At 33.6% G+C, this 16354-nt stretch overlaps 1 protein-coding gene across 2 annotated transcripts in view; it reads right to left on the bottom strand.

The window, feature by feature from the left end:
• Positions 1-12225: 12225 nt before the first annotated feature.
• LOC130635860 (hemicentin-1-like) overlaps positions 12226-16354 on the bottom strand; it is a 35889-nt gene continuing 31760 nt past the window's right edge. The window contains exons 27-32 of one of the 2 annotated variants that reach the window (XM_057445365.1): positions 16014-16271; positions 15450-15593; positions 14851-14883; positions 14283-14370; positions 13593-13636; positions 13260-13384 (exon numbers count right to left, since the gene is read on the bottom strand). In XM_057445365.1, coding sequence (XP_057301348.1) covers positions 13618-13636; positions 14283-14370; positions 14851-14883; positions 15450-15593; positions 16014-16271 — 542 coding nt within the window. In that variant the 3' untranslated portion in view covers positions 13260-13384; positions 13593-13617. Of the gene's footprint in view, positions 13385-13592; positions 13637-14282; positions 14371-14850; positions 14884-15449; positions 15594-16013; positions 16272-16354 lie in introns of both variants that reach the window. The other variant, XM_057445364.1, reaches the window with a different exon arrangement.

Genomic DNA, 16354 nt, shown 5'->3' with positions numbered 1-16354 from the left:
AGTCTTTCTTCTGCCATCATTTGTCTGTGACCACCACAGTTGCTCATCTGGCCCGGTGATATCAGATGGGATATTTAATTAAGGAAGAAATCGAAATCCCCCCACATCCATCAGAAACATTTCCCTAAATCCGGATCTGTCTTCGATCTTCAATTCTTTAATGATATTACTAAAATATCCGTTTTGTCCCATCCTCTTTATCCACTCCCTTGTTTTTCGGGTTGGTTTTTCATCGTCTGAATCGACGAGTTCATTCAGCAACATAAGCAGCACTGCAGAATTCCTTCTGTCCGCCATTTTGTTTTTTAGGAATGAATGAACTCTTTATCGTTCGAATGTTTGTAAAAGCATCCCACAAACCTAAAATTTTGAGATAAAGTATTTATAACCCAGAGAGATTTTTCTCGGCATCAAACAAGGAAAAGAAAGTTTATTTGAAGCATTCACATTTATCAAAGTCGTAGTAAAGTAGATGCATTGTATTTTTCGTGAATCCTTGCGAGTGCTAATCTAATTCGCCTCTTACAAACAAAGATTCGAAGCACTGTAAAAACTGACGCATGTCATCCCGTGCATCCAGTGTACTTTCGACTTCAGTTTTAGTTGCTTTGTCGGTTGGTTCATTGAATACTTCCACATGTGCTGTCTTCATTAGTTTCTTCAATTTTATCTGACCTTACTGATTCAAGAATCTCTTCATCAGTTTGTGGATTGTCAGTGGTAATGACATTTTCATCAACGTCGACAATCCCATGAGCAGTTCGACCTTAAGGAACTAAAGTTGGAACGATATTTTTTGTTGTTGTCCACGATTTTGCAAAACGCCATCTTAAGACTTATTCCTGATGATTCTGGTAATACGATTTTTACAAGTTTGTTTCCAGTGCCTCTTGTGTTGAAAAGGATTGGTTACGAAACGAGTTTATAATTATCGCCGGGTGTTCTATTTCGTATAAAACTATAAAATAATGTACAAACACCTTCACTCTTATTTGTTACTACTGTTCGAATGTTTGATTGTAAACTCTACAATTTCGATTCAACCTCTTTTTGAATTTACCTTTTGACTACATGGTGGTTGAGCCTGGGAATGAAGGTGCAAACGATTGAGAATGATTTCGACGCCGTCAAATTGTTTTTCAGCGCTGCGTAATTGCGTAAATCTATATAAAATTGCAAGCTACAGAGGCAAGGAAAGGAAATTTGATTTATTGATCCTTGGGAGAAATCGGGAGACTTTTCTATTCCATCAAGAGATCGGGAGTGTGCAATATCGGAAGTCTCCCGGTAGATCGGGAGGGTTGAAATGCATACCACTATAATAGTTCTCTATTATGAATAACAACTTAACTCGAATATTACTTCAATTACATTTGTTCCTTTATAATTTGCTCCAATTGTCTTCTTATGTGCGAACAACTTTCTCGTTAGCATGCAAACATATAAATTTAGATAAAACATCAGTAAAACAATTTCAATAGGTTGTTTTATTAAAAATGGCTCTATAAACACAGGCTTACACAATCTGTTTTGGAAGGTGTAATATCCAATGACTCCACTTCCATCCTTAGTGACTCCTGCCATACGAACATTATATGTGGTAAGATCTAGGTCAAAGCTTCTGCTTCATGGAAGCTTAACCCTTGAAGCAGGAGGTATGTTGAAAGCTAATTCTGATTCTTCATTCTGTTTGCTGAAGTTTACTTGGTATGACAAAAATATACCGTTGCAATCATGCTCAGAGATTTCTCCTATCTTCATTGACAACTCAGATGCACTTTTAAAGCAAGCATGAATCAGAGTTGGAGGCTTAGTTGGTTTTCCCATGTCGGATCGGTTTGCGACAACATTTACTGTTTCTTAAAAGAAAATGATCTTATACATTACTTTAATTAGCTTTTCAGGTTAAAAACAATACAGGCAACAAAATTATTTCTTTAAATTTTTTTTAAAAAGCATTGCTGACGTCAGCAAAATTTAAATGACAGATCTTCTTTTTTTTCTGCCGTAGTGGATTTTTCCACGGGCTTAATGAAAGACTAGTTATACTTATTGTTCCTGATCTACAAGTGAGTTTCTGTTCTCCACACATATGTTACTTATTAAGAGGCCTTCACAATTTTATAACCTTTTTTAACATGGCCCTTAAAGTTACCGATTTTGATCTAGTTTTTATATTCTTTGTTTTTGCCGTTATTCATTATTTTTTCTTCTCTTGAAGAGAGTGAGTTGTTTCACAGGCCGCTCGGCTTTCGTGTTTGTCTTGTTTAGTTTATCTATTGCGTGCTCTAAACGAAAAAAGTTTTACCTGGCCTTTCTGTTCATTTTTTTTAACAATAACAAAAATTAATAATTTAGCGTGATTGAACTATGAAATCTTTGATAAAACAATCCAAACTTATTAAATTATGGAGCAAAAAAAATATTTAAAATTTTTTGCAAACCTCCTTTGAACGTTTCGTGTTCATAGGTCTGCAAAAATTCGTCGTAATGTCGGTAATAATTGGTCGCCTTTAAAAAGACGAAATATCTTGTGAGTCCCTTTAAGCCAATTATTCCATCATCAGGCAAAACACGGGACATGTACGAACCATTGGATCCATACTCATTGTAAAACACGTAAACAGTCTCATTAAATCCTTCCTTGTAGGCTGTTGTTTTGCTATATATAATGCAGCAGGTCTTGAATCAATGTGCGAAATAGACAGGTTTTTCTCGAGCACTAAATATATAAATAATTAAAGTCCTTATTACACTAGAATTTTAAAAGCATGTTATAAATTTAAAGCACGATTTAAAGCGTGCTTAATGATGTGAACGCATTTTTGCTTTATTAAAATGTCTTTTAAATTATGTTTACCTGCTTTAAACATGCTTTAGCTGTTATAAATCCAAAAAACAATGGAATAAAAATTATGCACAAATATTTGAGTATTAAAAGTGAGGATTTTGAGCGGGTTTTACGAAAGCGAAAATTCATTCGTATGCGAGAAAAACAATAACATGAACGTTTCGTTTTAAATTTTCTTTACAACTCTCCCTTATTTTTATACTAAGCATGCTTTATTCTAGTGTAACCCTCCCCTATATTGTGCAAAATTTATGTATATAGTTATTTAAAATAATTAGAATAATCGAATAGTCAACTCTTAACAGGCGCAAATGCATCAAACAGTTTATCAAACTGCGTCACACTTACGAGTTTGTTGACGCATATGAGACGAGCCAAAAGTTTGAAAATATAAAAAAAAGAAAAAAAAGCGTTTGACTCTGTTTTATGAAGTTTGTTTAGGAACAAACTTTTCATCAAACAAATTCCTTTCATTAAACCAAAAACATAAAAGATGGAGTGCTTTTCGAATGTTTTTGACATTTGAATGTTTGAAAAGTTGAAAAAAACAACAAAAAAGAATTAAAGCATTTGTTTGAAGCCGTTCAATCATGAATATGGATCGTTGTAGCAGTAAAGTTGATATGAGTGCTTCAAGTATTATCAGGAACGGAAATTTGTTTTGTAAAAACTTCGAAAATAAAAAGAAATCACAGGATAAGAAAGCAGAGAAGGGGAAAAAAGATTTGAAGGCAACAAGCAGCAAAAAAAAAAAAAAAAAAAAAATCCTGAGAATTTTATTTTTAATTTTCTTATATCTCTTTAATAATAGCCGTATTTTGTCTGTCTCTGCGCGGACCCCCCGCTGAGTTAGAAAATGATGTTACGGAAACACGAATATCAAATGCGATATATTTTTATCCACTTTGTTGCGACGGGTAAATATAAAGGACGGACGAACCCGTGGATTTTTCCACGGGCAACGACTAGTCTCTATTATAATAGCCGTATTCCGTCTGTCTGTCTCTGCGCGGAACCCCCGCTGAGTTAGAAAATTATGTTACGGAAACACGAATATCAAATGCGATATATTTTTATCCACTTTGTTGCGACGGGTAAATATAAAGGACGGGCGAACCCGTGGATTTTTCCACGGGCAACGACTAGTCTCTTTAATAATAGCCGTATTCCGTCTGTCTGTCTGTGTGTCCGCGAAAGCCGTGTCCCGTAACGGAAACACGAAATTTTTAAAATGCGCACCAATACCAAAGGCGATATATTTCTGTCCACTTTGGTGCAACGGGTTAATTTAAAGGACGGGCGTCCCTGTGGATTTTTCCACGGGCTAACGACTAGTCTCTTTAATAATAGCCGTCGTCTGTCTGTCTGTTTGTCCGCGAAAGCGGCGTCCCGTAACGGAAACACGAAAGTTTTAAAATGCGCACGAATATCAAATGCGATATATTTTTATCCACTTTGTTGCGAAGGGTAAATTTAAGGGACGAGCGAACGCAACGGGCGACCCCGTGGATTTTTCCACGGGTTAACGACTAGTCTCTTTGATAATAGCCGTATTCCGTCTATCTGTCTCTGCGTGGACCCCCCGCTGAATTGACATTTCCAGTACGTTTTTTTATTTACTGTGTCAAATTTTGGCAAAAGCAAAAAACGGACCCAGCTGATAAGTTAGATCTGGGGGGACATTCATGTACAAGAGAAATGGCGCTTCGTGGAAGCTAGCCATTTTTAAAAGTGAGGCTACAAACGATCTTATCGCGATCGTAGGAGCCTGTTTTAATAAATTTCCTTAAATCACTCTCCTTCGAAGCGTAAAAAAAATGTACTTCAATGTGCTACAACGACTCTACTTACTTCATGTGCTACAACGACTCTACTTACTAATAAAACCTCTCACAATTTATGTGAAGGGTTTTCCAAAATGACTTTATAAGCGCCCACCTTTTTTAAACGCCCTCCACCCATAAGCGCCCCTAATTTTCGAAAAAATTTAATAAGCGCCCCGGCGCTTAGTAGAGGAAATAAGGTAGTTATAATAAACTAGCTGAATACCCGTGGGGGAATCCACTGAATCTGTCATTAAACCGATGTAAGGGATACCAAACAAAAACATACAACACAGTAATATGAATTTTTAAAAGTCACAATTTGTATTATTTAAGTTTATAACCACTAGAACAAAACGTCCAAAAAAATAAATATGTGCAGCAATAAAAAAATAACAATAAAAGAGAAAAAAACCCTGGGATTGAAGTTGCTCACAATCTGCGTTATATTTGTACCCGCTGAAACAGAACGCTTAAAAATATAAGCATGTCCAGCAACAAATAAAAATGCAAAAAGTTTAACAAAATCGAAGGTGGCTAACAAATCTGTTAAAACTATATACTTGCTTTGCCATACCCGAAATATAACAGGGAAAATGGTATACCAGACATTAAAAAAATCGATAAGTCACACAAATAAGGTTATTGCAAAGTTTCCACAACGTACAGATTCTAATGCATCATACCAAATTAGCTATTTAGTCTATTGCATATAGCAACCTTCCCAATGCGCAAACGTGCAGTGCATGATAACAATGCAGTGTTTTCGAATTAAAGAATCGAATATTATTTTAAACGGTAACGTAACAGATGTAAACATTGATTTAACTTTGTTTACCTTAAGGTTTATTATAACGACATCAACCACTTCGTAGTGTTAAAAACAGCAACAACGAAAAAATACTTTCTACATTTTATATAAACTCTTCTCTATTATATACACGCTGTATTTTATAAGAATAGTGTTTTTTTTTTTTCGTTTCGGCCTTCATGTTCTTAGCTTTCCCTGGTGTACTTGCCCATTGTTTTGGAGAAAAAAAAGGTTCAAATTTTTATATTAAAAGAAACAACCAAGCTTAGACATCTTCTTAGGATATTCTGACCCATTGTTTCGAGTATATTCTTACAAAAAATGTTAAATATGTTCAGGCTAAAGACAAAACATATTTAACTTCATATTAAAGGGAAAGTTTAGCTGGAAGCGTGTAAACGGCTTAAAAACGTCGCTTTACATTTTAGATTCTTATAAAAATTGTGTCAAAAGAAAACGTATTTAAGCTCAAGACGCAACAAGGAACTAAAAATTTAAAGGAAAAGCTGAGCTCTGAAAGTTAAAACGGTTAAAAAAAAACGTTACACACCTAAACTTATCTCTTTACCAGATAAACTAAACAACACACCTGCCTTTCTTTGGCTTTCTCAGTTAGTCTCTGGATAAAAGACCAATCAGTTTTTTACTTCGATTATTAAACTTCGCTTCATCCCAAAGAAAACAAATTGAAAATGTATAGCTAGCTACAATTGTCTGATACATTTCCAATCAGTTCTCTTTTTGACGTTATATTATCGAACGTTTTTCTTCTTTGTAACAAATATTTCTGACAACAACATAAACTTTTTTTATTCTCGCTCGACATCAACAGTCGCTCTACAATGACAACAGTTTTGTTCTTTACTTCTTAGATTCGAATTATCATTCGAATTCGATAGTTTTTTTTAAAAGAAAGCAACTTCGGTCCCAGAACACAAAAAAGATAGAAGAAGCAAATAAGCTTTTTTAATCTAACCTCGTGATGAGTAAACCTTGTTTGAAATAACTTTTTTCAGGATTACTTTGAAAAAGAGACAACTTTCTTCGCTTCGGTTTTCATTTTTCAGTTCATAAACTTTGTTTCCGTGAGATACGGCGCGCACATGGTGAACCGGGGGTAAAATTTAATTATTCTATCTTAAACGACCAGCGGGGCTTTTACAACAAAAAAACAAATAAAACCATTTAAAATTAAAATAAAAATTAGTTTTAATGAGTAAGGAAAAAGATTTTATTTAAAAAAAAAAATAAGAAAAGAGAATTTAATATTTATATAGCAACCCCCTGATTTGGGTTTTCTTTAACTTGGTAAATTTTAGCGTAACGCCACGTCGTAAGAAAGTGACCTGTGATTTGTGTGACGTGGCCTCACCGTGCGCACACACACACAAGGCGTATTAATATATAGATAAGCTAATTTTGTCAAAGTGCGCACGCGTAATAAAAATTGGCGAGCTTTTTGTGCTATATTCAGTTAAATTATTTTATCTACTCGTGACATCATGATGCAGAGGACAATTTATTACTCTTAATTTTTGATTCGTAGTATACATAAGCAAAATTCTTCTCGTCCAACGAACTTTTATAAGCTATTCATTAAAAAATTAAACGCAAATAATAGTCTGCAATATAAAACTAGTAGTACGAATTATTTATTTACTTTCACACAAGTTTTACCATGAAGACTTCCATAGTATAAAAACTTTTAGTGACTATTAAGCTTGATATTTATTCTTATTTTGCATTGTTCAAACCTCCTGGAGCATGACCATGTTTTGAATAATTTGTACATATGTCAACCTGGCTAGTAAAGAAACTGCTGCCATATTCGCCTCGTCTTATTTTATCTTCTTAAGTAAAATTTTAACTTATTTAAATAATCAATCCCCAGTTACATAAAAAAGTTAATTAGAAAGAAAAAAAAATGAAATAATAAAGATCTTACGGCCAATCTTTACTTCCCTCTTAGTTCCCAAACTTGCACCACGGTCCTCATCAATTAAGTCCAAGTTTGCTATGTCAGAATTTTTACCAACAACTGTGAGTTCTATTGGTACAGAATCTTGTGTCCGAAAGGTGTGTGTCACGGTCTTACTTGTGCTATGAGAAATAAAAAGGAACACAGCTTTATAAGTGTGTGTCGCGTGTGGCCTTGTGATTTGCTTCGTAATCACAAGGTCAGTGGTTCGGTCCACAGGACGGGCATGTTTAGCACGTGTCTTTAACACAGTTTTTGGCCAACGCATGCCATGTGAGTGAAATTGGGTAGGCAGTGGCAGTGTATATATATACCTAATGTGTACAAACACGTGGCTATATCCTGTATAGTTATTCGGATTAATTAATTAATTAAAAAACAGTTCGGAAAAATTATAGAAGTGATTTTAAATGACATACTGTCATTACTTAAAATGAAAAAAATGTTTTTATAACTCTTTTAAGTTTTTTACAAGCAATCGAATTGGTCTAAGGCTGAGGTTGGGTGAAAATCTATGGAATTACTAAACAACTGTCCCCATGCTTGCTTAAATTTGCAAAGTTAAGCAACCGAGGCTGAAACCAACCCTAACCCTAACAGTAATCTAACAGGCAACCCACCAAATGCTTCTTTGAGAAAGAAATATTCTTGCCCCAACAACTACTATTAACTAAAATCTTAACATGATGAACATGATTGTAGAAAGCCTAAAAGCCTTTTTTCAGTGTATAACCTTAATCCATTTGACTTTTTCTCAGTTCGAATGCAAGTTTTGTTTTGTAGTATATTTTATCTAGTTTAAGTATATGTTCTAAATTTAACTGTTCAGTATTTTGATTTTAATTTTTTTTGTTTCAGCTTATAAAGCAAATCACGTAACATCATTGCCACCTGGATTAAATTGCCGTCAAAATGGTACAGTTGACTCTCCCTAATTCGAATTCCCACAGGGAAAAATATTTGTTCGAATTATAGAAAGATTCCAATTATAGAAAGTATCTGTAATTCGAACTTTCAGCTTTAAAGAGTGGAAATTGGAATTACAGTGAGAAATTATGTTAAATTCAAAATCAAGAAAACATAATTTCAAGTTTCATTTAATCTTTACTTTTATAGTTCACACAAAAAAAGAAACTCTAAAACATTCAAATTTGTTTAAGCTCTGTTTACACTCTAAAATTCGAATTAGGGAAAGAATCGTGCTGAGGGGACTGAAACACAGAAAGTTTTGAATTAGAGAAATTCGAATTGTAGCAGGTTTTTTAGAGTCTCATAAGGAAAATTGACCGTCACTGAGCACTCGTTCGAATTCTAAAAATATTCGAATTATAAAGATTCGAATTAGAGGGAGTTTCTTATTTGCCCATCCTACAAATACACGAGTTCGCAGTTTCAGCCAACCGTTGTTTAAATAATTCTTTCTTTTGTTACAACAATCTTATTGAGAATTGAAAAATGGAATTAGTATTATGAATTATGAAGGCTTTGACCATGAAGAAAAGTGAAATATTTTAAAAAGAAAAGCTACAAATCATTCACCACATGTTTTAAGCAGGGTTACTGGCAAGAGCATAATTTTCATGCCGTGAGACTAATTATTTCTTAAGAAAATGCGAAATATACATAATACCCATGGTCAAAGCCTTATTAAATTCACTTCCTTTTTTCAATACAGAAAATGAGCGAACAATTTAAATAAATAAAGGTGTATAGGTGCACCAACCTGAGACTTTTTATCTGACTGCCTATTTTTAATTCACAATTGTTGACTTCAGCCAGTGAATTGATTTTGAGACGAATAGATGAATATGGTTGTACACGTAGCTTGCCAACAATGAATATTCCAAGGTTGCCAGATTGTGCATTGTTGGATAATGAATAAGAGAGATCTGTGAATTGATAAGGGAGAGCTGTGAGTATGGAAAATATTTACATTTTAAGTAAGTTACGGGAAGTGAAGATATTCAGGGATTCTGTCTCTTGTTGTGTTCACGAAGACCTATTTTCGCGAGGTGCAAAAAAAAGCATTTCGCGAAGACTAATTAACATGTTAACATATTACATGAAGACTTTTTTTGCACAAATGAGCCGTTTTAAGCGAAGAATTAAAAAGTACTTATTTAAAAGCACTTTTTTGAAAAATGTTTCAGATTATTTAATAAGGCAGGCTTGAACTAGTCTTTTTTTTCAACCTTGTCCTAAGGGGTCTTGTACGCCCAAGATATAAATTAAATTCGCGAATTTCACAGATATTAATCTTCGAAAACATAAAGCAACTCAAGTATAGTTCTAATTATTATAATTATTATAATTTTAAATGTAATAAATTACAATCTAAAACATAGTCATATATATAAATTTATAAACAAAAAATAATAGTTAAATATTTTCTTACCTTTTATTTCAAACTTAAGTGGTGTGGTAATGGCGTCCGGTGAATTGGGGAAATTTGGAGACGATTGTAAATTTTGCAAATCTGGCACATCTCAATAAAATCTGACAAGGGTTTTTTTTTTGCAAATCTCTAAACAAGGAAGGCATGCAGAAGTACAATTTTAATGAAATTAAAAAACCGATGTTATAAAACCATCTTTTTTAAAAAAACAAATTATTTAATGCTAACAATAAATTCACATGAGAGTAGATCAAATTTTTAATTTGGGACATCAGCATAACAATAAGTTATGTCAGTGTAATGGCACTAATGACATCACGTTGCATTTCCATGTAGGTGAAATTTTTTTTGCGTGGTTAAAAAGAAGCGACTATAAAACGAATTGCTAAACAATCAACATGTTTAATTATTTAATTTGGCAGAAATCTATTTAAAATGGATCGCCGCCAATCTGGTGGAATTTCCACACACTAGGAATAATAAACAGCTTTAGCAAAGAAATCACAAGATGGATTTAAAAGCTCCTTAATAGAATTCCAATTGACGCTTGGTTAAAATTTAACCAAACCGATTTTTTTAAAGTAGCCTCTTTCAGTTAAAAAAATTCAAACAAATTTACAAAAAGGAATACGTGTGAATGAAGTAGAATTGGGCAGAAAGAGGATTTTTTGTTATATTTTATAGGAGACTTACGCGGAATGACATAAGTTTTAATTGGCACTATGATGTTATTTATCTTTTCACCGACAAACAACCAATTCTCTTGATTGGCTATGCCTTCATGGTAAACTGTAACACAATAGCGGGTTCTAGACTCGAATTTAATTTCGTCATATGAGGCAATGCTAAAAAAAAAATCATTTTTGTAGCAGGTTTAAAGAATACAAATACAGAAAGCCTAAAAGTTTAGCACAAAAAATATATCCGACATGACTGGCTGAAAGGAGACGCATAAATACCTCTCTAAATAGTGGATGAATGGTAATTACATGTCAAATCGAAATGACAGTAAATTAACATTTATTGTGTGCTTCCTTTGTCAAAGATTAAGAGTAATAAATTGGCCTTTGTTGAATATCTCTTTAAATAGAAATAATCAAATAACGAGACACAATATATGCTAACAGTAATAAAGAGTTCTATGGCTCCTCGTCTAAGTTTGTCTAGTTAACTAAGCTTTCTTCGGGGATATCAAATTCGGTTTCCCTCAAACAATAGCTTAGACGCAAACAAATGTCAGAGCAAATCCCTAGAATTCAAATCCATCTCATAGCAAACTCCGAATTACAATCAACCAATGAGCACAGAGTCGGCTTGGTCACGTCTTACCCTCTAAATTATTCAAGAATTACATTTGTTCGGGTGAATGAGGCAATTCGTGCTCAAAACAAAGAATTTTCCGATATTGACCACGTGAGCAAAGAACAATAAAATTAGCCAATCAAAAGCGCGGTCAGTATTCTCTGACCGCAGAAAAAATCATTTGAGATCCAGTGTAATTTTTTTCCACCTTAACTGATCCGATTTCCTGATAGTAAAATTATGCTGGGTCTCCTGGCTACGCTTATTAGGATTGATGAATATTTTTAGCTGTATTAGCGTTGCCATAGTTTGTAAAAATTATGTCAATTTCATTCGCGATATTATTTGAAAGTAAAAAAGGCGCGAAAAATTAAAAAAAATCAAACAACAGACAAGAGTAATTTGATTGGATGCCTTAATGTGAATTGAATTTTTTATACTTAAGTGGGCATATTCAAAACCTTATCGGTGAAATACCCGTGGATCAATAATTTCGTGTAGCATTTGGTCTACTAACGATGCTATTACAAATTTATCTTATTAAACTAAGGAAGTTACTGTCATTTTTTCGGAAAACGCAGAATAAAACTGCTAAAAACCTTGTTTTGTCCTTAAAAGTATTGGACTTTTAATCGACTCTCACAGGGTCTGGTCACAATTCTCTCTACAAACTATTTCAAAACAAACAGGAAAATCAGTTACATATGAAAATCTAATAAGGTGTTTTTCACGTTGTTGTTGCAACAACCAACACATTTTCTTTATTAATTTTTGTATCAGTTGAAAATGTTTTTATTTGAACAAAAATCTTTCTGGGTTTTGACGTCTTCAAGCAAGAGAATTTGTTGTTTTAAGAATTTTTTTAAACAACTCCTTCTGACAAGAAATAATTCCCCGAGTTTCTCAATTTTTTAAGATTAACATGCAAACCTTATGGGTACGATTAATAGCGTCGACATTTGAAAGTATGACAGTTTAATACACTTCATAGAGCAGATTCTCAATCCGCTACTCTGTTTTTGGCTACAATGAACAGTCCCATAAACACATAAAATACATAAGAAGGATATTTGGAGAATCTAGCAAAAAGAAATCAGTTAACAAAAGTATATAGTGACAAATAATAAAAGTTACAAATAAGTAGTTAACCTAAATGATAAAAATGTGTATGATAAAGCTATAAATAGTGTTAAAGTTTTGTCGCAAAATGGTTTGTCAATATTTCTAATCGCTCATAAAATATTAAAAGATGTGTGCGTTGTGCGTGCGTGAACACTCAATGTGTGCGTGTGTGTGTGTGTATATGTTAAAGCAAGTAATGCTTAGTCAGCAGTCTAATGTGGTATATGTATATAGCAGTCAAAATTTTGTGTATAAATGAATATGGGCCTCTTAGAAAAGCAATTTGACATTTTACTTAAAAGATGAAAACTGAAAAACAAAATCCAAGTAACCAAGTTTTAAATACAAAAAACGTATCACGTTCATTTGGTAAATTCAATTTTCCCTTTTCGTCATTTTTCATTAGTTTTAAACATACGAAATCTGTTTTTAAACAAGAAAGAAACTTTATTTCGTATGGTTTTAAACAAGAAAGAAACTTTATTTCGTACGGTTTCAAACAAGAAAGAAACTTTATTTCGTACGGTTTCAAACAAGAAAGAAAATTTATTTCGTACGGTTTCAAACAAGAAAGAAACTTTATTTCGTACGGTTTTAAACAAGAAAGAAACTTTATTTCGTACGGTTTCAAAAAAGAAAGAAACTTTATTTCGTACGGTTTTAAACAAGAAAGAAACTTTATTTCGTACGGTTTCAAACAAACATAAAGTACAATATATTATAGGGTGTTTCCAGCAATTGAATTTAATCTTCGCTTGCTCGAAAGTCATATTCGGATGGCAACTCCTCATAAAAGTTGTTATAATCCGAAGAAAAATTTGGCGTTCCCGGTTCGCTGTCCGGTACACTGTCTGGTGCGCTGTCCGGTATAGATGAGTTTGGCGAGCCAGGGTCAGACGTTTCCTCTTCAGGTAAATTTAGTATATCCGTTTCGGATTCTTCGTCATCAAATAAAAGGTTTACTTCAACAGATTCCATTTCGGGTTCGCTTGGGACAAAGCCATTATTGAGCATACCAGCTGGAAATATATTCTGTGGCATACCGGGAGGACCACCAATATTCGGATTAATCGGAATGATAACCGGATCATCATCTTGTTTTCTAAATCAATGCAATATCTAGTAGGGGTACTTATTAAATAAATCTTTTTTTGAAAAATAGTTTGCTATTTTTAATCTATATTTACTCTATACTCTATATTATTATGTAACGTGTAAATAATCATCCAAATTGCTAAGGTGTATAATACGCCTAACCAATTTGAATTGCACGTGGTATATAGCAAGAAGCAAAAATTGATGCTCATTACTTTTTAACCAAGCAAAACCGAACGCTCAGTATCTTGCAGAGTTTCTAAACACCAACGAAAACTCTATAGAGAGTGTGTATGATGCATGCTATCATCTTTTTAAAAATCCAGGTAAACAAAGTTGAAGCGCCATATTTATAAGAAACTCATATTTCTTTAGTGTTCCATATAACTGGTCCTTATTAAACAGAGGCAATATGTCAATCAGGGCTTTGTATCATAATTCGTCGTCGTTAGGTTGTGGAAAATTCATGGAATTTGATCGTTGGTGTAGAATCGGTAGAAATATATCGCATTTGTTATTTATAGCTTGAAGATTTCGTGTGTGGTTTAACATGGCCCAATTTTAGGCGACAGACATAAAACCACTGTTATTATACAGACTTCAAATTAAGATGATATCAAGGCTTTACAAGAGTTGGAGAATGACCCACATATTTTATCTAAATTTAGACTAGCGCCTGTTATTCGAATAATAAGCCTGCTAAATAAAGGAGAATTTTTAATAAGAACCTCAATATTTTTGTTCTCAACACAAAAAAAACTGCGTTCATATACAAAATAAAAAACTCTTTTGACGTCAATTCTTTAAGAAATATTCGTACGCCCGACTGGACACGCCCCTATAACCTGGTTGGGTGCCTATAGTTTTAAACACGGTTGGGTACCTGTAGTTTTTAATGCACGTACCTATTAAAACGCGCCAACCATAGACCGCCCAACACGAGCAGCACAACCGCTATTGGTACTAACACATATAATGCAATGTACCAATCATCTAAAGAAAAATTGGAAATACATCAACTAAGAATTGAAGTAAACTTACGAAGAATTATTTATCAAAGAGTCTAGCTTTTTTTTTCTGGCTGCAACTTTGTTATAAAGATACATATCAACTTCAAAGTACACAAGCAGAAGGCAAAAAAAAAAAAACATCGGGAAAAATGTTAACACACTATGCATGTGCAAACGCAGGGGCGTTTCGACGTATTCTAAAAGTAAAAACGTCATTTCTATTAAATAGGTTAAAAATTAAATTTAAAATCCTCTAAACTTTCAAGTGACACCATAACGAAATATTAAATAGAAATGGCGTTTTTACTTGCAAAATTTTATGCATTGAGCAAGGTTATATTAACCAAAAAGCTTCTGCTAATTTTAACTTCTGTGTTTTTTTTTTTTTTTACTACACAACATAAAATATAATGCTGACATCAACAAAAACAAAAAGGCAGCAACAAAAACAGAAATTACTAACCATTCTCTCCATGCACAATTGGAATAGGTTTCACTAAAAGAAAAAGTAAAGAATTGTGTAAAAACATGAGCGAACATTTTATTTCGAACTGCGAAGTACCAGAGACAAGGTAGTATTGATTTCAAAACATACAGTTGAAACTTTATTGCAGGTCAACCACCGAGCAGTCTATTAAATACGCTTAGTCTTGTGTCTTGTGCCAATCAATATAAAAACATTTCTTACAATAGAAAACTTTTATTACAACGAACAACTTTTGTGTTACAACGACCACCTTTTAACACAAGGAAGAATTTTTTAATACAACGGGCATTTTTGAGAGCAACGACCACCTTTTCCCCAATTTCTCATACTACGGAATAAAAGGTTTACTTCCTGGACATTTCATTTGTTGAAAACGATGAAATTAAACATAGAGTATGAATTAAACTAATCCAGTGACGGCTCCTTATGAAAGAATGTAGTTGTAAAATTGCATAACAAATTTCATAATATATTAATAGAAACACAACTTTCATCTCTGATTTACAGTTATTACAATGTTTGTTCCAAGTTATATCCGCTGTTAGAGATTGCACTGTTGTTATTATATTACTTACATTGACATGAACCAACACAAGTATCCCATTCAATCAAACTATCAGTGCAAAAATTTACAGAGCACTGTCGTGTTCTGAAGTGACTTCCGGCCCCACAACTGTTGTTACAACCACTCCATACAGTCCATGTTCCGGTTAAAGGACCTAAAATGACAAGTAATTAAAAAGTTGTCCATACACTGGTTTTGAGTGAATTTATATTTAATTGTATTATGTAGTTGGCAAGCTAAACTTATGACATTAAAGGGGGTAAGGTTTAGCGAGACTTAAAGTGTACAGTCGTAAATTTTTATGCAGCCGACCAGGCACAAAAATCGTCTCCAAATTCGTTACTGATTTGAAGCATGTGTGACTGTCCTGTGTAATTGCTAACATGGTGAGTAAATGCTAACATGGTGAGTAATTGCTAACATGGTTAACACGATCTCCTCGAAGACGTATAATTTAAGAGTATTCAGTCTCATGCTTAGAAATTTATATGAAAATCAACGTTGAACGTTATTCTTACAAAATAAAAGCGTGTCTATGAAATACGAGATTGTAAATAAAAATAATTTAGCATACCAAAGATATCTAACATCCCAGTGCTTGTTACTTCGCCAACATCATTCCTCACGTGGCAAACATAAGAACCGTCATCAGCGATAGTGACTGGCAGTTGTAGCACGCTGGTGTTGGACAGTACCACATTGCTTGGGTATTTAGTCCAAAATATATCAGGTGGAGGGTAGCCTGTACCTAGACATGTGCACATTGATATGGGGTCGCCCGTTGGTTGAGGAACCTTCGAACATACAGCATCCGCAGTGATGGAGGGTGGAACTACAAAAAGAATCGGGGATGTAGAATGATACGAAGAAACCAAAAGACGTAGTTCATTGTTCGTTAACAATCAAAATTCATAA

Source organism: Hydractinia symbiolongicarpus, chromosome 3, assembly GCF_029227915.1.
Source record: "Hydractinia symbiolongicarpus strain clone_291-10 chromosome 3, HSymV2.1, whole genome shotgun sequence".
Taxonomy (NCBI): Eukaryota; Metazoa; Cnidaria; class Hydrozoa; order Anthoathecata; family Hydractiniidae; genus Hydractinia; species Hydractinia symbiolongicarpus.
Note: the sequence above shows the minus strand (reverse complement) of the source record. Positions and strands in the feature narration are given on the sequence as shown.